The 18,265-nt window shown below is 51.6% G+C and overlaps 1 protein-coding gene across 1 annotated transcript in view; it reads left to right on the top strand.

Moving 5' to 3' along the window:
* SPOCD1 (SPOC domain containing 1) overlaps positions 1-17,623 on the top strand; it is a 29,309-nt gene extending 11,686 nt beyond the window's left edge. The window contains exons 2-14 of the mRNA XM_045986443.1: positions 7,480-7,656; positions 8,058-8,099; positions 8,232-8,292; positions 8,604-8,694; positions 9,438-9,597; positions 9,731-9,847; positions 11,376-11,501; positions 13,809-13,941; positions 14,165-14,315; positions 14,620-14,755; positions 15,313-15,402; positions 15,691-15,877; positions 16,812-17,623. Coding sequence (XP_045842399.1) covers positions 7,480-7,656; positions 8,058-8,099; positions 8,232-8,292; positions 8,604-8,694; positions 9,438-9,597; positions 9,731-9,847; positions 11,376-11,501; positions 13,809-13,941; positions 14,165-14,315; positions 14,620-14,755; positions 15,313-15,402; positions 15,691-15,877; positions 16,812-17,476 — 2,136 coding nt within the window. The 3' untranslated portion in view covers positions 17,477-17,623. The remainder of the gene's footprint in view (positions 1-7,479; positions 7,657-8,057; positions 8,100-8,231; positions 8,293-8,603; positions 8,695-9,437; positions 9,598-9,730; positions 9,848-11,375; positions 11,502-13,808; positions 13,942-14,164; positions 14,316-14,619; positions 14,756-15,312; positions 15,403-15,690; positions 15,878-16,811) is intronic.
* Positions 17,624-18,265: the final 642 nt, after the last annotated feature.

Here is an 18,265-nt window from a genome sequence, read left to right on the forward strand (position 1 = left end):
GCCACCCAGATGCCCCTGGCATAAAGTATTTCACGATAACATCGTATCTTTTGAATATCGGTGCATTCATGATTAATCATTCTAGATATGGTCTAGTTGTGTCATCCCTCTTTTCCTTAATTTTGTCAGAGAATTGTCTGTGTTTTGAGTCTTCTCAAATAACTGATTTTTGGTTTTGTTGATCTTTTCCATTGTATGTTTGTCTTCAGTGTCATCTTTCAATTTATTTTCTTACTTTATAAAATCGTAAGAATTATGCTGAGTTTATTAATTTTCTTTCTTCTTCCTTTCTCTTAAAGTCATTAGAAGCTATAAGGGAACATGTAATTATCACCTTAGCTTCACGCAGAGACTCTAATGCATAGTTTTATTATCATTCAATTACTACTATTTCATAATACTTATTATAATTTGTCTTTGATTTACGTATTATTGTTCAGAAGTAAGATTTTTTTTTCATTCCCGTTCCCCTGGGTTTCTTTCTTTTCTTCCTCTCTTTCTCTTTGCTATTGCTTTCTAGCTTGACCAGAGTGTGGTGTGAGAAGGAAATTTCTTTTTAAAGATTTTATTTATTGGGGTGCCTGGGTGGCTCAGTGGGTTAAAGCCTCTGCCTTCGGCTCAGGTCATGATCCCAGGGTCCTGGGATCAGGCCCCGCATCGGGCTCTCTGCTCAGCAGGGAGCCTGCTTCTTCCTCTCTCTCTCTGCCTGCCTCTATGCCTACTTGTGATTTCTGTCTGTCAAATAAATGAATAAAATCTTTAAAAAAAAAAGATTTTATTTATTTATTTGACAGTCAGAGATCACAAGTAGGCAGAGAGAGAGAGAGAGGAGGAAACAAGCTCCCTAGCGAATAGAGAGCCCGATGTGGGGCTCGATCCCAGGACCCTGAGATCATGACCTGAGCTGAAGGCAGAGGTCTTAACCCACTGAGCCACTGAGGCAACCCGAGAATGCAATTTTCATCTGAGTTGTCTGAAATGGCAGCCGCCAGCCCCTTGTGTCTATTGAGCATTTGAAATTTGAGTGGCCCAAACTGAGTAAGTGTGAAGTACACATTGAATTCAAAGGCTTAGTACCAAAAAAGTGTAAAAATCTAATAAATTCTTGTTTTGATTACATATTGAAATTGTAGTATTTTGCATATGTTGAGTTAAATACAATATAAAATTAATTTTTTGAGGGAGGACGGGTAGAGGAAGAGGGAGAGAGAATCTTTTTTTTTTTTTTTAAGATTTTACTTATTTATTTGTCAGAGAGAGAGAGAGAACACAACAGGTAGAGCAACAGGCAGAGGCAGAGAGAGAAGGAGGCTCCCTGCTGAGCAAGGAGGGGACTCTATCCCAGTCCGGGATCATGACCCAAGCGGAAGGCAGCAACTTAACCAACTGAGCCACCCAGGCGTCCCGAGAGAGAGAATCTTAAGCAGGCTCCGCACCCAGGGTGGAGCCCGACAAAGGACTTGATCTCAGCACCCTGAGATCATGACCTGAGCTAAAGTCAACAGTTGGATGCTCAACCAACTGAGCCATCCAGGTGCCCTTAAAATTAATTTAACTTGTTTCTTTTTACTTTTTTTTTTTTTACCAAAAAACTTGAAAGTATGCACACAGCTCATGTTTATACTTCTATTGGGCAGTGCTGGTACAAAAAGTACGACTCTTTTGAAATTTGTTGAGGTCTGCTTTATGGTCCAGGCTGTGGTTAATTTCATCTATCACGTGTATCCTTGAGAACAGTATGCATTTTTATTTGTTAGGAAAAGTCTTCTATATATGTACATGTCCTATATATGTACACAATGAAGTTTTTAAACTGTTTTTATCAGGGGCATGTGGGTGACTCAGTCAGTTAAGCCTCTGCCTTGGGCTCGGGTCATGATCCCAGGGTCCTGGGATGGAGCCCCAGGTCGGGCTTCCCGCTCAGTGGGGAGCCTGCTTCTCCCTCTCCCTCTGCCCTTCCCCCATGCTCTCTTGTTCTCTCTCTCTGTTAAATAAATAAATAAAATAGTTTTTATCAAATCTTTTTAATCTTTACCATTTTGTCAGCCAGATTCATCAACAGGGAAGTACATTAACATTTCTTGCTGTAATGGTGGATTTTTTTTTTCTTGCAGTTTTGTCACTTTTTGCTTTATATTTCTTGAGATTATGTTATTAGATGCTTATCGTTTAGAGATGTGATAGCTTCCTGGTGAAACTGCTTATCTTTATGTAGTGAGGTCTTTGCCCCTAGTTATTTTTTTCCTTGAAGTCTGTTTTGTCAGATATTAATATGGCTATGAAGCTTTATTTTGCTTGGTATTTGCCTGTTCACATATTATTCTATTTTCTTCTTATACTCTTTTTGCATTTTTGTTTTTTTTTTTAAAGACTTTTATTTATTTGACAGACAGAGATCACAAGTAGGCAGAGAGGCAGGCAGAGAGAGAGGAAGGGAAGCAGCTCCCAGCTGAGCAGAGAGCCTGATGTGGGGCTCGATCCCAGGACCCTGGGATCATGACCCGAGCCGAAGGCAGAGGCTTTAACCCACTGAGCCATCCAGGCACCCTGCATTTTTGTATTTTAGATGTGGGTCTTATAAATATCCTTTAATTAGGTTTTTAAAAAAACATTTAAAGACTTTATTTATTTATTTGACAGACAGAGATCACAAGTAGGCAGAGAGATAGGTAGAAAGAGAGGGGTAAGCAGGCCCCCAGGTGAGCAGGGAGCTGGGTGCAGGACTAGATCTCAGGACTCTGAGATCATGACCTGAGCTGAAGGCCAGAGGCTTAACCCACTGAGCCACCCAGGCGCCCCAGGTTTACTTTTTTTTAAAGGCCTAATTTTTTTTGTATTTATCTCAAGGATTGATCCATTTTCATTTGTTGTAGCTACTCATTTATTTGAATCTATTCCTACTGTCTTATTTTGAGCTTTGCATATATATCCTGCCTTTTCTATACCTTTTCCCCTTTTATTGCCTCCTTTTAGATTGATTATTTTTTCTTTCTTTCTTTTTTTTTTTAAAGATTTTTATTTATCTGAGAGAAAGAGAGAGAGAGATTGAGAGGATAAATGGGATGAAGGGCAGGAGGAGAAGCAGATTCCCTGCCGAGCAGGGAGCCGGATGCAGGACTCTATCTCCGGACCCTGGGATCATGACCTGAGCTTAAGGCAGATGCTTAACTGACTGAGCCACCCAGGAGCCCTGATTATTTTTCCTTATTCCTTTTTTTTTTAAGATTTTATTTATTTATTTGATAGATAGAGATCACAAGTAGGCAGAGAGAGAGGGAAGCAGGCTCCCTGCTGAGCAAAGAGCCGATGTGGGGCTCGATCCCAGGACCCTGAGACCATGACCCAAGCCAAAGGCGGAGGCTTAACCCACTGAGCCACCCAGGCGCCCCTCCTTATTCCTTTTTTATCCCTCTAGTAGTTTGGAATTTTCTATGCCCTGTTTATGTTTTTTTGGTGGCAATTCTGGAAATTTTAAAACCAATACCTAACTTGTCAAAGTTGAATGGTAGTTACTGGGGCGCCTGTGGCTCAGTGGTTAAAGCCTTTGCCTTCGGCTCAGGTCATGATCCCGGGGTCCTGGGATCACGCCTCGCATCGGGCTCTCTGCTCGGCTGGGAGCCTGCTTCCCTTCCTATCTCTCTGCCTGCCTCCCTGCCTACTTGTGATCTCTGTCTGTCAAATAAATAAATAAAATCTTTAAAAAAAAGAAAGGTAGTTACTACTATTACCTGCCTCTGAAATGATATAAGTACCCTGGGGTGCTTTAATTAAGTCCAGTTGATTACATTTAATTGCTTTAAATGCACTTTCCCAATATATTTGCTATTATCCAGTAAATTGGTCCTATCTTATTTTTAATCCCCCAATTACACACTGTTAAAGTTTCATATGATCAATGTTCATATAGATGTAACAACCTGTTTGTTATTTTCTTTGCTCAAAATTCCTCCTTGCATCTCGGCTTTTCTCTCAGGTATTATTTCCTTTTTTCTGCCTCAAGTTCATCCTTTAACATTTTGTTTCTTGGGGGGCACCTCGGTGGCTCAGTCAGTTAAGTGTCCACCTTTGGCTCAGGTCATGATCCCCGGCGTCGCAGGGGTCGCTGGCGTTGCTGGGATCAAGCCCTGTTGGTCTCCCTGCTCAGCAGGGAGTCTGCTTGTCCCTCTCCCTCTGCCCCCACCCACCTCTGCGCTCTCTCTTTCTCACTCAAATAGATTAATTAATTTAAAAAACCATTTTTCTTCTTGAGAAAAATAAAATTATTAAGAATAACAATAATTCTCTCGGTTTTCACTAGGATATCTTTGTCTGATCCTCATTCTCAAAAAATATGTTGTATGGGTCCCCAGTTGATAGTTATTTGCTTTAAGCACATTTGAAAATACTATTCTACTCTGTTTTGCCTTTCATTGTGACTGTTGAGAAGTTAGTGGTTAGTCTAATTGCCGTTCCTTTGTAGCTAAAAATGTCTTGGTGAGAAGCATTTATAGCATATGGTTAAAGGTGTGGCCTCTAGAATGAGACTGCCTGGATGTAAATCCCAGCTCTTTGGTCTGGTAGCTGTGAGACACTGGGCAAACTGATTAGCCCCTGAGTGCCTCTGCATGCCTCAGTTTCCTCTTCTGCGAAAGGGGGACGGTAATAGTAACAGTACCTAAGCTTATAGGGTTTTGGTGAGGATTAAATGAGCTAATGGAAAACATTCACAGGAGTGGTGGCACATTTTCAGGGCTATGAAAGTGTTAGCCGTCATTTTTTTTTCTCTTTATGTTCTTAGGATCTCCTCCTCACTGGTGTTGGGCAATTTCACTACGTGGTGCCATGCTGTGGCTTTACTTTTTCTTATCCTGTTTGAGATTCACTGAGTTTTTTTGAATCTGTGAATTGTTGTCTTTTACCAATTCAGGAAAAGTCTAAACCATGTATCTTCAAATACTGCCTCTGTCTAGCTCTCTCTCCTCTCTCCTTCTGGAACTTTAGTCAGATAAATCAGTCCTTTTCACTCGTTCACTGTGTTGTCAAAGTCTCTGTGTTGTGAATACTCTGCATCATTTATTTATTTTTAAAAATATTTTATTTATTTATTTGATACAGAGAGGGAACTCAAGCAGGGGGGAGCGGAAGAGGGAGAAGCAGGCTCTCTGCTGAGCAGGGAGCCCAATGTGGGGTTCGATCCCAGGATCCTGGGATCATAACCCGAGCCAAAGGCAGACGCCTAACGACTGAGCCACCCAGGCAGCCCTACTCTGGATTATTTAAAATGTCTTCTAGGTCTCCAACGTATTCGGCTGTGTCTAATAGGCTATCAGACCTAGATATGGAGTCTTATATTTTCATGATTATCCCATTTTTATTTCCAGAAGTTGTGTTTGGTTCCCAACCAGATCTGCTTGCTTATTGTGTAATATCGTTTTGTCCTTCACTCTCATGTTCGACTCCTTCTTTTGTTCTGTTAAACATGGTACCCGTATTTTGTATTCTAGTCTGATAAATCCAGCATCTAAAGTCTTTGCTGGTCAGGTTCGGCTGCGTTATGTCTTGGAGCCTCATATCACTGATGGACAGACCCCCAAGACAGGGGCCAGTTAGAAAGTTTTAAGCCATGGAGGGCTGTTCTTAACGTCTTTCCTGCTTTCCTTCCCAGATATCCCATTTTCTACCCCCATTCCTTTGCCTCAATTTACTGTTTTGAAAGGCTGATTCATCCCCATGATTAAAAAAAAAAAAAAGTGAAAAGCCTCCTTTCCAGCTCCCTGTCCCTTTCCTACTGGCAGCCTCTGTTTTTAGGTTTATGGATACTTCCAGAGATATTTTATGCAGATTCAAGCAAATACAAATTTAAAAATTCTTTCTCTTTTAACGGAAATGGGAGCACACTACACACATTGTTCTAAACTTGTTTTTTAATTTTAAAAATTATGTTTCTGCTTATAAAAGAAATACATGCTCATTTGGAGTAACATAAGTACCCAAGTGTCTACAAGCGGAAACTGAAAGTCCCTCTGGAATTTCATTCCCCAGAGATAACCTGCCTTTTGTGTCTATAAATACATATTTACATAAATGGGCCTTATGCAACAATACTGCTCTGTAACCTATTTTTTTCCCTCCAAATAATACACCCTGACATCTTTCCATGAATCTTTCCACATCTGTCAGTTCTGTCCACATAGCCCGCAGCTCAGTGCCTGGGCTCGAGTCAGACAGAAGTAGGCACGAGTCCTAGCTCTGCGGCATGGTAGCTGCGGGACTTTTCAGATCCTCTCTGACCCTCAGTTTCCTCATCTGGAAAATGGGGGTAGAAATGGTACATACCGCATGGTGTTGGATCTGGGACCCGGAATAAGGTCTTGTGTGATGTGTTTCCTTCGGGGAAGCTATGTGATAAGCCTCTGATGAATGATGTATCGATTTTATTTTGACTCACTCTACTCGGTGGCCAGTTAGAATCCACAGGATGATATGTGATGGTTTATTAATCATTCCCCCTTTGATGGGCATTGGAGGGTATGCATTTGTTTTTTTGTGGGGGCTTTTTGCCAGTCCTGTGAACACTGAACTTCTTTTACCTTTGTGTGAGTGTCTTCTTGTGAACTCCCTCCAAAGGGGTCACTGGTCCTCTGAATCCTAACCTCTGCCTCCTTTCTCTCCAAGGAGGAAATGGAAATGCCCCATGGGGTGAAGCACGTGTGTTACGTAGGTTTTTGCTTTTTCTTGCTGCTCTTCTTCCTCCCTCTCCTCAGGTCTGGGGGGATGGGAGGGGTCTTCCTAGAGGACCTAGAGTTAATCCTGCCCCCTGCCTCCAGAGCATCGTAGCACTCCCCACCCCCGGTGATGCTGAACCTCAGACTTCCAGTTTTCCCTGACCTTTGGAACCTGACCATTCATGACAATTCATTCAAACATTAGATTTCAGACCCTACTTTCACAGTAGTTCCCATGGATGCAATAAATCAAAAGAATCCAAAGAATACTTGAAAAGGAATAAAAGCCTAACGTTAGAGAAAAGGGGGAAGTGAAGGGGAAATCTTGGTATGACAACCTCTCACCCTCTGCCAATCCTGGAAAGGTACGACTGTTGGACTCTAAGTTAATGCTGAGCTTCCTGGCAGCCAGAGCAAAAAGGGGGAGCAGGATAGAGTCTATAGTTCATCAAAAGACCAAAAACCACTCTACATTGAAATGCTTATAAGCGACTGGGGTGAGTGGGGAAGATGAGAGGATGAGAATGAAGACCAGCTCCTCTCCTGGCCCAGAAGCCTTGCAGTCTGCAAACATTTCTTGCATGCTACTTTGTGTCAGGCCTGTTCTAGGCATTGGGAATATAGTGGGACCAAGACGTCCGTGCTCTCTGTCCTCATGCTGCTTACAGCACAGCCCGGGAGAGAGACATTAAATGAGTGCAGAGGAAGTAAGCGCTCCAAATGGGCCTTCGATGCTGCTGCTCCCTGGTTCTTAGGTGCTTTCCTCCCCCTGCAGCTTGGTTCTGGGGCAGTGCTCCACCTCCTGGGGGCCCTCCGCCGTGGCCAGGCAGGGGAGCCGCAGGCCCCAAAGCTGGAGGTGCTGGAGGACATGATGGAGGTCAGCTTAGCATCGCCTGTCCAGAGGCCCAGAAGGAAGGAAAGGCCCGTGGCCCAAGACCCTGCCAGGTGCCAGGTACAGAGCAAATTCTTCACATAGACAGTGTTCCATCATCCCTGCCCAGGGACGCTGTCACACCTGCCTCCGGAGATGTCACGGCCACCATACAGCTGTGACCTGCCCATGGTCACCCCGAATGTGCTGGCCAGAGACGGGGTTAGACCCCCCACTTGTCTGCTAGAGGGGTCTGTGTGCTCTTTGTCCAGCGCTCCCGAATTCCCGAGCTTGACTGGAGCAAGGGAGGGGCTGAGCCTCCAGCGCATTTGGATGGGGAGTAGTTGCTGACCTTTGTTCCTGGCTGACCAGCATGTTCTGCCATCCGGAGGTCCTCTAGTCCCCTCCCTCTGGAGGGACGGTGTGGGCCCCTGGTGGCCTCTGACTTCTTCCGCTGTCCAAGCCATTCCTTTCTCTTTCAGGAGGGGGCTCCTGTGTGTGAGGCCTGTGCTGAGTGTCCTGGGGTGAGTGCCTCTCCCCATGCCCCACTGGAGCAGGCAGAAGGTGGGGAGATGATAATGGGGGGAGCAGTGCCCCCTGGGGCTGGGAGGCTACTCCCAGAGTCATGGCCTCAGTTCCTCTCCCCTTCTGGGCAGTGCGGCCCAGTGGAGGCTGAAGAGGAGGAGCCTGGCGAACAGGACGGGGGAGAGGACTCAGGTGAGATGCCAGGGAGGGAGCCCTCCCAGGAGCTGCTTATCTTCCATGGCCAGCTTCTGGCCCCGGCCCCTGCTAGGATTCCTCTCTCTCACCCCATCCCCCAGTCCCACTGCCCGCAGTCCTAACACAGAGGGATAGGGGCTGCTAGCTGCCTGGGATTGGACCCAACGGCTCAGGTTCCTCAAGTTGGGAACCCCCAACCTTGCCTACCTGAACCCTTCAGCATTGAGTCTCCCCTGCCCCTTGCTCCTCAGGCATCCCATGGGGCTTTGTGACTCTTTCTCTCTCTTTCTCCCTCTCCCCCCATGCAGCTCAGCTTCGGCCCCAACAGGAGAAGCTATCCCTGGATGTCGGGGTACGGGCTACGGTGGTCCATGCCTTACAGGAGGTGCTGCGGAGTCGGTAAGGACTCGTTCCCCACTTCCCTGACATCCCACGTCCTGCGAGCTATCCTCGCCTCCCAGGCCCATGCTGCCATGTTCTCAGGGCTTCTGAGTGTGTGACGAACCCCATTCTGTGAGCTCATCTGCCTGCACAGCGAGCTGGTGGAGAGCTGACATTTGAACCTGGGTCTCTCTGGCTTCAAGTCACGCCCTCCCCTTAAGCCACTGCTGCAGCTCCTGTCCTGTGGTTGCCACCCACAGCAAATGCTTTCAGGCACAGTGACTGTGCAGGGGACATCTGAGAGCTCTGAGCCCAGAGCTCTCGTTTACAATGGTGAGACCAAGGCTCAGAGAGGGTAGGACTTGGCAGAGGCCACACAGCAAGTCAGTGGCAGAGTCTGTGTTACACTGAGGGCCAGGGCTCAGTCCCCTGCCTGGCTGCTTCCTTCCCTTTCCCCCCAGGCTTCCTCCAACCCAGTTCCACTGGCCAAGGATGAAGCGTGGGCCGATCAGTCAGATCTTGCTTTGCCGCTCATCATGAGGCCTTGGGCAAGCACCTTATGTTCTCTGAGCCTTGCTCACCCCATCTGTAAATGGAGAATGAGAATATGGCTTGCTCGCAGAGCTGGGGTGAGAATGAACGCGTATACATAGGGAATGCACAGAATAGGACCCACAATTGGTCCAGACCCTGCCCCATACTTTCCCCGGCTGGCCAAGGGCCTAGATCACCTCTCGGGCTCAGAGCCGTGGCTCCCGCAGCCTCCAGGAGCTCCCAGATCTGGTGCTGAGTGAGGAGGCAGTGGAGGGCATCGCTGCTGGCATTGAGACAGCCCTCTTCGATCTGACACAAGCCACCAGCTGTCGCTACAAGACCAAGTACCGCAGCCTGCTGTTCAACCTGCGTGATCCCCGGAATCCGGTGCGCGAATCCGGTGCGCGGAGCTTGGGGGCGAGCCCAGACCCTCCCTTGGAGGCTCGAAGCCCAGGCAGGATATTGGGGTGGGGGGTGCTTCTGGAGCAGTGTGGTACAGCCCCCATGCCTGCCCCTGCAGGACCTGTTTCTCAAAGTGGTTCGGGGAGATGTCACCCCCCACAACCTGGTGCGGATGAGCTCCACCCAGCTGGCCCCCCAAGAGCTGGCCCGCTGGCGGGACCAGGAGGAGAAGAGGGTGAGCTCTTGGGTCAAGTTGGGATAGGTGATGTGGGAGGGATCCGGGGCGGGGAGGGCCTGAGGGTGCAGCGGGGAGACAGAACAGAGTGGGGGGGCAGTGAGATTCGGGGAGCACGAGACAGAGATAAAAAGGAGGAAATAGAAAGAGCAGGAAGACAGAGAGAGAGAGAGACCTCTCTACAAAAAAAAAAATGGACAAGAGGCAAAAGGGAAAAGGCCTGGCGATGGAGAGCTTGGTGGAGTGGTGACCCTCGGGAGGGGTCACCTTCCATTTGCTTTTCTGCAGAGCTGGGCTGTGGGTGGGGCTGGGGGTACTGGGTGTGATGGTCTGGGGTCTGGAGTCCAGGATTGTCATCCGTCACTAATGGGGTAGACCCCCCTGGGGTGTCTCTGTTCCCACATCAGCGTCAGAAGCCCCAGAAGAGTCTTCCTGGTGCCTCAGGCTGGGGGAGGGACCCCACAGCCCTCATGCTTCACAGTCATGTCCTCATACAACCCATGTCCATGGGTCTTCCTGGGGACGGCTCAGGGACAGGGAAGGTGTGGGCACTGAGCTAACTTTAGGGAATGCTTGTGGGTGGTCCCTGATGGAGAGGGGGCTGATCTCCGAGTAGGCTGGTGGGGCAGGGTGGGCTGCTGCAGCCTCCGTTCTGGAAGATACTAGGCTGATTACATCCACCTGGAATCCACTAGGTGACTCTGTCCACTGTAGGCTGAGCTTCTGTCCAGGTACCTGTGGGGGACCAGGAGCAGGACCAGCTACATATCTTGTGGGGGGCAGGGCCGAACAAAAATGTGTGGCCTTTTGCTCAAGAAGCAGTAAGAATTTCAAGATGGCGACAGCAGAAGCAAGAGGCTGTGTGAAGGGCCGTGGCCATGTAAGCGTGGGAGCCCTCAGCCGTGAGGCGAGCCCCGCCAGGGAGGATGGGACCTCCTCGAGGCTTCCAGGAAACATTTCAGATAGGATGACGTTGATCAACAATAAGAATGACAGGTAGCATTTACTGTGAGCCAGGCTCCAGCCAAGCATTCTACATTTGTCGTTTAATTTAATACCCTTAATGTAATTCCTCGAAAACAGATACATGGAGGCTCAGAGCAGTGAAGTGCTTGTCCAAAGCCACACTGCCTTGGGGGGTCTCTAGTCACGACCCAACTGGTGCTTCCGAGCCTGCACTCTTGCCGCCGCACCGTGTTCTTCCCAAGCCAGAGGGTGGGGCACAGTCAGAGGCAGAATTGACTTGTGGGAGAAGATGAAGTCCAAGAAGGCTTGCTGGAGGAGGCAGGGCTCGAGTTTGGAGGGTGAATGAGTGAGCTCTGGAGCAGTAGGGCTGAGGGGGGAGGGCTTGTTAGGCATGGGGAACAGTGGAAGCAGAAGTGTGAAGGGAGAGGAAGGGGTGGCCCAGGAGGGGATCCGCGGGAGAAGGGCCTCCCCAGAGGAAAGTGAACACCTGGGCTCCTGGTAGACTGGGACCCCCTGACCTGGCCGAGTTTGGGCTACTTGCCCCCCCACCCCCCGCCGCCAGGGCCTGGAGATCATTGAGCAGCAACAGAAGGAGTTGTGCAGTCTCCCGGCCTTCAAACTGACCCACAAGGGTGAAGTGGAGATCCCGCGGGACGTGGACCAGACGCTGACCCTGGAGGACCTGGTGGTAAGCGGCCGCCTGACCTGGCACGGGGGGCGGGGAAGGGGGGCGGTCTGGTGCCCAGGGTCCCACTCCTCACCTTGGCAGCTGGGTGGCCTTGAGCGAGTTGCTGGACCACTGTGAGTGCCAGGGTCTTCACTGCGAACAAGGGGATGGTCGTTGCCACAGGGGTCCAGCCGAACAGGGGGCAGGACTGAACCCGTGGGACTGGCCGGTCCTCACCTTGTCGGTGGTGGTCCCCTCCTTCCGGCCTCATGCCAGGTCATCCCACGGGAGTGGGAATAAGTCTTACCACTGCTGCTTTCTCCAGCCCCGGTCGTTCTTGCCGGATCTCTGGTGGGGAAGCAGGAGGGTCACACTGTTTGAGTCAGCAGGTGTTTTTGGATATGAGGAACAGAGACCTACTCTCTTTGGTGGCAGGACTTGGGGGGTGCTGGGGGCGCAGAACCACCCGGAGCCCAGGGCTGTCACTACACTCCCCTTGCATCGCTGGGGATCTGCTCCTTCCTCCCTGCTTACCCCCCCCCGCCCCCCCGCTCCTGTCTTGCACGTGGCCTGTCACGGTGGCTCAGCAGCCCTCAAATCAATGAACTCATCACCAGCTCAGCCTCCCGCAGATGATCAGAACTCCCCCTTGGCTTATTTCAGTCACTCCCGGGAGGCTGGTCTGGTTTGGCTTAGGTATTCCGTGGCTCAGATGCTCACCTGCCTCTAATAAGCTCTGTGGGGTGGTGGACAGCGTGGATGGAGCCTGTGAGCCACGTGCTCTCAGTAAATGACAGTGAACGTGACAGACAAAAATCCCTGCTCCCTCCCGCTGCCTGCGTGGAAAGGCGTTCCCAGCAAAACCAATCTGTATTCCCCAAATAAATGGCACCTAAGTGTAGAGGGAGAAACTAGAAAACCCAGAAAGGAGCCCCTCACCAGGGAGAGAATGGCAGAGAAGCAGAGAGGGGAGTAACACGTAATAACATCTTCACTCTTTATCCAGCCCCACTGTATGCCTCTTTGACAAATAGTGCCTCGTTCGGATCTCATAGTGACCTACGAGGTGGGTGATGCCAGTGTCCTGGATGAGGAACCCGAAGCCCTATGTCCAGGGTCACTTAGTTGGTCCTAGAGGGGGACTGTGATCTGAGGTGTGTGCCTTGGTGCTACTCTGAAGGTGGTTTATGAGTCCAGAGTGGAGCTTCTGAATCTTTCAAAATCTTCCTAAAGCTATGTTTGGTTTGTGTTTATTTTTTTTTTTTTTGAAGATTACATTTAATAGAAGAGAGCGCGCATGCCCTGAGCAGCAGGGGGGAGGGGCAGAAAGAGAAGGAGGCTCCCCGCTGGTAGGGAGCCCTAGGTGGGGCTTGATCCCAGGACCCTGGGATCATGACCTGAGCTGAAGGCAGACCCTTAACTAACTGAGCCACCTAGGTGTCCCTGTTTTGTAGTTAAAGCTATTTCTGTTGTGAGGGAAAAAGGTGATTTGGCAGTGAGCATCAAGTCTTAAAAATGTTCATTCTCGGGCTCCTGGGTGGCTCAGTTGGCTGAGCGACTGCCTTCAGCTCAGGTCACCATCCTGGAGTGCCGGGATCAAGTCCTGCATCAGGCTCCCTGCTCAACATGGGGTCGGTTTCTCCCTCTGACCGTCCCCCTCTCATGCTCACTGGCTCTCATTCTCTCTCTCAAATAAATAAATAAATAAAATCTTTCAAAAAAAAAATAAGAAAAGAAAAAAGAAAAAATGTTCATTCTCCCTGATTCTGCCATCTGCTTCTGAGAACTTGTCCTGAGGAGAGATGAAAGCTTAGGAAAGTGCTCTCTGCATAAGGACGTCCTCAGTACTGTTTATAATGATGAAACTCTGGGAATGACCCCACCATCCAGGAGTGGTGGCAATGCACATACGATGCCCCTCTCCACCCCCCCAGCCCCACCCCCGTTCCCCTCCCCCCTCCCCCCCCCCCTTACTCCTGTGCTGGGCAACACGGCAGGCATCTCTGCTGTGATTCAGGGACGTGATGAGGATACAGGTGGAATATTTGATCCCAGCTATTTTACTCAAAGGAGCCCCACACCCTGTGTGTAGCCAATCTGCTACAAGGACAAGTGTCTCTGAGTGCTGGAGTTGGGGTGACTTTTCAGTGATTTTCAGATTTTCTGTATTTTCCAAATTTTCTCCAACACCTTCACCGTGTCTCTGTAATAAAAGAATGTATTATGTGGGAAAATAAAACCAGATCCCCGAGGCTCCCTACGGATGGAGAGCTGCTGCCTTCTCTGGCACCTTGCCAGCCCACTGCTCTCTCCTCCTGTGCTTTCTAGGGACCCATGGTGTCCATAGATGACAGCCCACCAGCCCTGGCGGCCATGTCGAAGGCCACCACGGAGCAGGACGAGGACACCACGGGGCAGCACGAGCACCACTTCCTGGACCCCAGCTGCCGCATCTGCTTGGGTTGGCGGGAGACACGGGCTGGGTGCAGGGGTGGTGGGCAGGCTGGGGCTGAGTGGGGGCTCAGCAGCAACAGGGATCCATGGCCTGGGGAGAAGGTGGCAGGGTGGGCCTATCTGTGTCCCGGGTCACCTTGAAAAGAACCCAGTTCAAAGCCTGGCTCCAAAGCCCTAGGCTGGCTTCACCTAGCCGCCTGCCCATCAGCCTCTGCTGCTGTTCTTTGTAGACTGGAAGCCCTCGTGTGAGCTGCCAAGCTCTTTCAAAGCTACTACAAGGACAGGGGACAGTATCTTCGAGAGAGCCCCAAGCCCAGCCCTCCCATCCTCTCCAGAGACGACCCAAGCTAGGGCGAAGCCTCCCACACAGCTCCAGGACAGGTGTGGGGCTGGGCTGGGAGGGGTCAGCGGGGGCGGGGTGCCCACCTGGGGGGCAGAAGACACAGTATGGCCTCTTCTTTCTTTGTGGCCTGGGGCAAGTCCTACCTCTTCTGTGGGTCTCAGTTTCCCCATCTGTGCAATGAAACCAGTCATCGCCAGCTGCTAGTTCCCCCCACAAGGCCATGCTCGGGCTAGTGTTCAAGGACCCATATGGGGAACACAGGGCCTTCTCTGAAAAGTAGGGAGATGGTGACGGATGGCCTGATACCCTGCTCTGTCTGGGCCTCTCTGTCCCTCTCTCTAGGCTCCAGATGCCTGCCGGGCCCACAAAGGCTCTGCCCAGCCAGCCGCCCTGGGAGGGAGCTTTGGACATGTTCTCCATCAAGCGGTTCAGGGCCAAGGCCCAACTGGTGTCTGGAAACAGCTGTCGGCTCCTCGCGGTACTCTGGCCTTGCTCGCCAGGGTCGTCCCCCTCACACACCGGGAGTCAGCGCCTCGCACTGCTTTCATTTTTTGATTCTCTTACTCCCTCGTTCTAGAACAAGGCATTGGTGCCTCTCTGGGCCTGGCCCTGTGCTGGGCACGGGGCCAGTGAGACACCAGCCCCACTCCTGCGGAGACGCACGGGGGTCAAGGGCTCCCTGTAACCGAAGGCATAATGCAAGAGGGCCCTGGGAGAGGGTGCGGTGCCTCCCTGAGCCCGGGGAGAGGGGCTTAGGAGGGATGGTCCAATGACTGAATGGTCAGGCTGAACTGTGGGATGGGGGTGGAAGGGGCAAGGAGGGAGGAAGGAGCTTCTGAGGAGCTGCAGGGGTGGGCCCAGATAGGCTGTAGGCCTCCAGGGACAGTCAGGGCTTCCCAGGCCGCCACTGATCTTCCTGGGGTTCTGGTATACCATCCTTGTCACTGAAGTCTGTGGCTTTGCCGTGGCGGGTGTGGAGCGTGCGCTAAGTGGGTGGGAAGTTGGGGGCTGACTGGCTGTCCTCCCTGCCCCCAGACCCTGCCTGAGGTGATCCGTTCAGCAGGCTGCATCCCCTCTGGTACTGTCTGGGAACTTTTGGCCAGCGTCTGCCCGGCAGAGGCTAAGGTAACTGGCATCCTTGGGCACCACCCTCTCCTCCTAGCTGGAGACCCCCAGCCCTGTGCTCCATCTCTCTCCACGTCTGGAGCAGAGGCCTGGCTTAGGCTGTCTGGGTCTGGTTCCCCCTGTAATCATAGACACTCTGTGACCCTGGGCAAGTCCCTCTCTTTCCTCCTCAGGAAAGGGGGGACACGCGTCCTCACAGGGTCGCAAGAGGTTTAGATGAGGGCGGGGGGTGTTCGCAGGAGGAAAGGACGGCTGCTCCAGAAGCCACCCTCCTTCCTGCAACTGCAGGACATCTGCGTGGTCAGACTGTGCCCGCACGGGGCTCGGGACACTCAGAACTGCCGTCAGCTCTATTCCTACCTCAACAACAAACAGCGCCATGGCCTGGCAGCTGTGGAGCACGTGGGCATGGTGCTGCTGCCCCTGCCTGCCTTCCAGCCCCTGCCCCCCAGACTGCGCCCTCTTGGAGGTCCCGGTGAGTGCCCCAATGCACAGACCAGACCCTGCCTCCCCTCTCCTGTGACCAGCGGGGAGCGCTGTTGAAGGTCACCCTGGTGTCCACAGAGGAGGCAGGCTCAGCTCAGCAGGGAACTCCTGAGACTAGCACATGGAGTGACCATCATAGCTCTACATTGCTTACTGGGTGCCAGACAGTGTTCTAGAAGCTTCACTTCTATTAATTTATTGAATCCTCAGAAGAACCCCCATCAGAATGCTGATGTTGGTTTCTCCATTTCACAGATGAGGAGACTGAGGTAGGGAGAAAGCTGGTGACTTCTCTGGAGTCACACGGGCCAGTCAGGAGCAGGGCCAGGCCTCACAGCCGGATGGTATGGCTGCAGAGACTGGGTTGCTGACCACCACACGGACTGCCTCTTCAACTGGGCATCCGGATTAGAAACCCCTGGGGTGGCCCAAGGAAGGCAGACATGGTGGGACAGAGGCAGGACCAGCAGACAATCGAAAGCATCACCTAAGATGGGAAGGAGGGAGGTTTTCACTGCAGTGGTCCTAGGCCAATGTTGGCCGCGGTGCACAGGGCGTGGCTCCAGCAAAGTCCCCGGGGTGGGGATGGTGGTGGGGGTCAGGGGGTTGGCTGCCTCCATTTCCAAGCAGAACACTTGGCCTTTCTGGGCTTCCTGTCCTGGGAACAATGTGGCAGACTAAACCCATACAGTCTTGAGGTCAAACCATCCGTTGCCCTACCCTTCGTCAGGGGAGTCCATTCCCATGCCTGGGACAGGCTCACCCTCTTCTTACTGTTCCCAGCATCTCATGGGCCCCCGTCTCACTGCTAGAAAGCTCTCCCTGGGGCCTCCTCTCCAGACCTGCTGCCGCCACAGTGCAGCTTCTGGGGACGGTGTGTTCTCTCCTACCCGGCCCTTGGTCTCTCTGTTCCCTTTCCCCAGGCCTGGAAGCCGCTCACTCAAGCCTGGTCCTGGCTGTGCTGCTCCCCAAGGCAGGGCTTCCACACACAGCGGAGTCTAGCCCTTTGTGGGGGAAGGTTCGAAAGATGGTCTCCTTCAACAGAAAAGTGGAGAAGAGAAGCTATCAGCCAGAGGACAGGAGTCCCAGCGTGGCCTTGAAGGGCTCCCCTTCCCCAAGGGGTGCTCTGCTGCCGAGCCAGGACGCGGGCAGCCTGGCTCCAAAGGGAATTTGTGCTTGGCACAGGCCTTCCAGAGGCAGAGAGAGACTGTGGGGAGAGCCAGAGGCCTGGCAGGGTCCTGGGCAAGGGCAGTGGCCCCCCAAATCAGGCTGGTGCCAGTCATGGCATCTCCATTCAGCAGCATCATCTGGCCCCAGCCAGCACCTCCACAGGGCCTCCTGTCCCCACCAGGCCCTGCTCCAGCATCTGGAATCCCTGGTGTCCATGAGCCACCAGCTCCAAGCCTCGCTGAGCTCCTCAGGCCAGGGGCTCTTTCCCCCAACCCCTGCCCAGCCCCCTGCAGCCCCTGGAATTCTTGGCCTATTTTGCCAGCCCCCTGCATTTCCAGAGCCCCCTGGCCAGGCTCCTGACTCTTTGGGTCCTACAGATGGAGCTGGTTCTGAGTGTACCCTCCCCAGAGAGACCTGACCCTCATTGCCAACCAAAAGAGAGGCCTTGATTCCTTCCCCAGGACTGAATCTTGAGCTGTTCCTGGAGAGAGGGAGGGGCAGAGGAAGCAGGGGAGGGTCAGCTGTTTGAGTTTCTTGTTCTTCGGTCTGCTTGGTGTTGATTTTTGGTTCAATAAAGAGTTTGGCAAAGGTGAGGTTGCCTCTGCTGGCTGATCAGGAGAGATCCGGGGCCGGGCCAGGTGTGGGTCGGGGTAGGTGTGTCTGTGACTTTCTGTGCACAGATGTAGCAGAGCTGAAGTGCTGGGGATAGAGGGGGCAGCCCTGCCATTTGCTTGCCTTGAGCTCCTGAACCATCACTGCGCCCCAGGGCACAGCTGTTGCCATGGTGGGTTCTGCAAGTATTCTGAACTAGGAGGAAGCAGCCATGGGAGAGAGGGAAGGACTAGGGTCGGGGAGACAGCAATGAGGCTTTTGCTGGGGCACAGACACCGAGAGATTGTTAGGGAGAAAAAGGAGAGCAAGTTGCAATGATTTTTAAATTTTTCAGTTACCCCCCAATTTTTTTTTTCAGTTACCAGGAATTTTTTATTTGGCTAGTTGGGTACCACCATATTCCCTCTGTGTCTCTGTGTCCATGTGGATCTGTGAGTGTCTCTGTACGCATGGGCTTGTGAGCATGTGTGTGCCTCTGTGTGCATGGATGTCTGATTGTGTGTCTGTGTATGGGTGTCTGTTGAGTAAGTTAGGAGATCCATTTAGAATGACTCTTCTCTGTGCCTCTTGCCAGTTCCCAGAAACTGGTGCAGGA

Source organism: Meles meles, chromosome 1 (genome assembly GCF_922984935.1).
Source record: "Meles meles chromosome 1, mMelMel3.1 paternal haplotype, whole genome shotgun sequence".
Classification (NCBI taxonomy): domain Eukaryota; kingdom Metazoa; phylum Chordata; class Mammalia; order Carnivora; family Mustelidae; genus Meles; species Meles meles.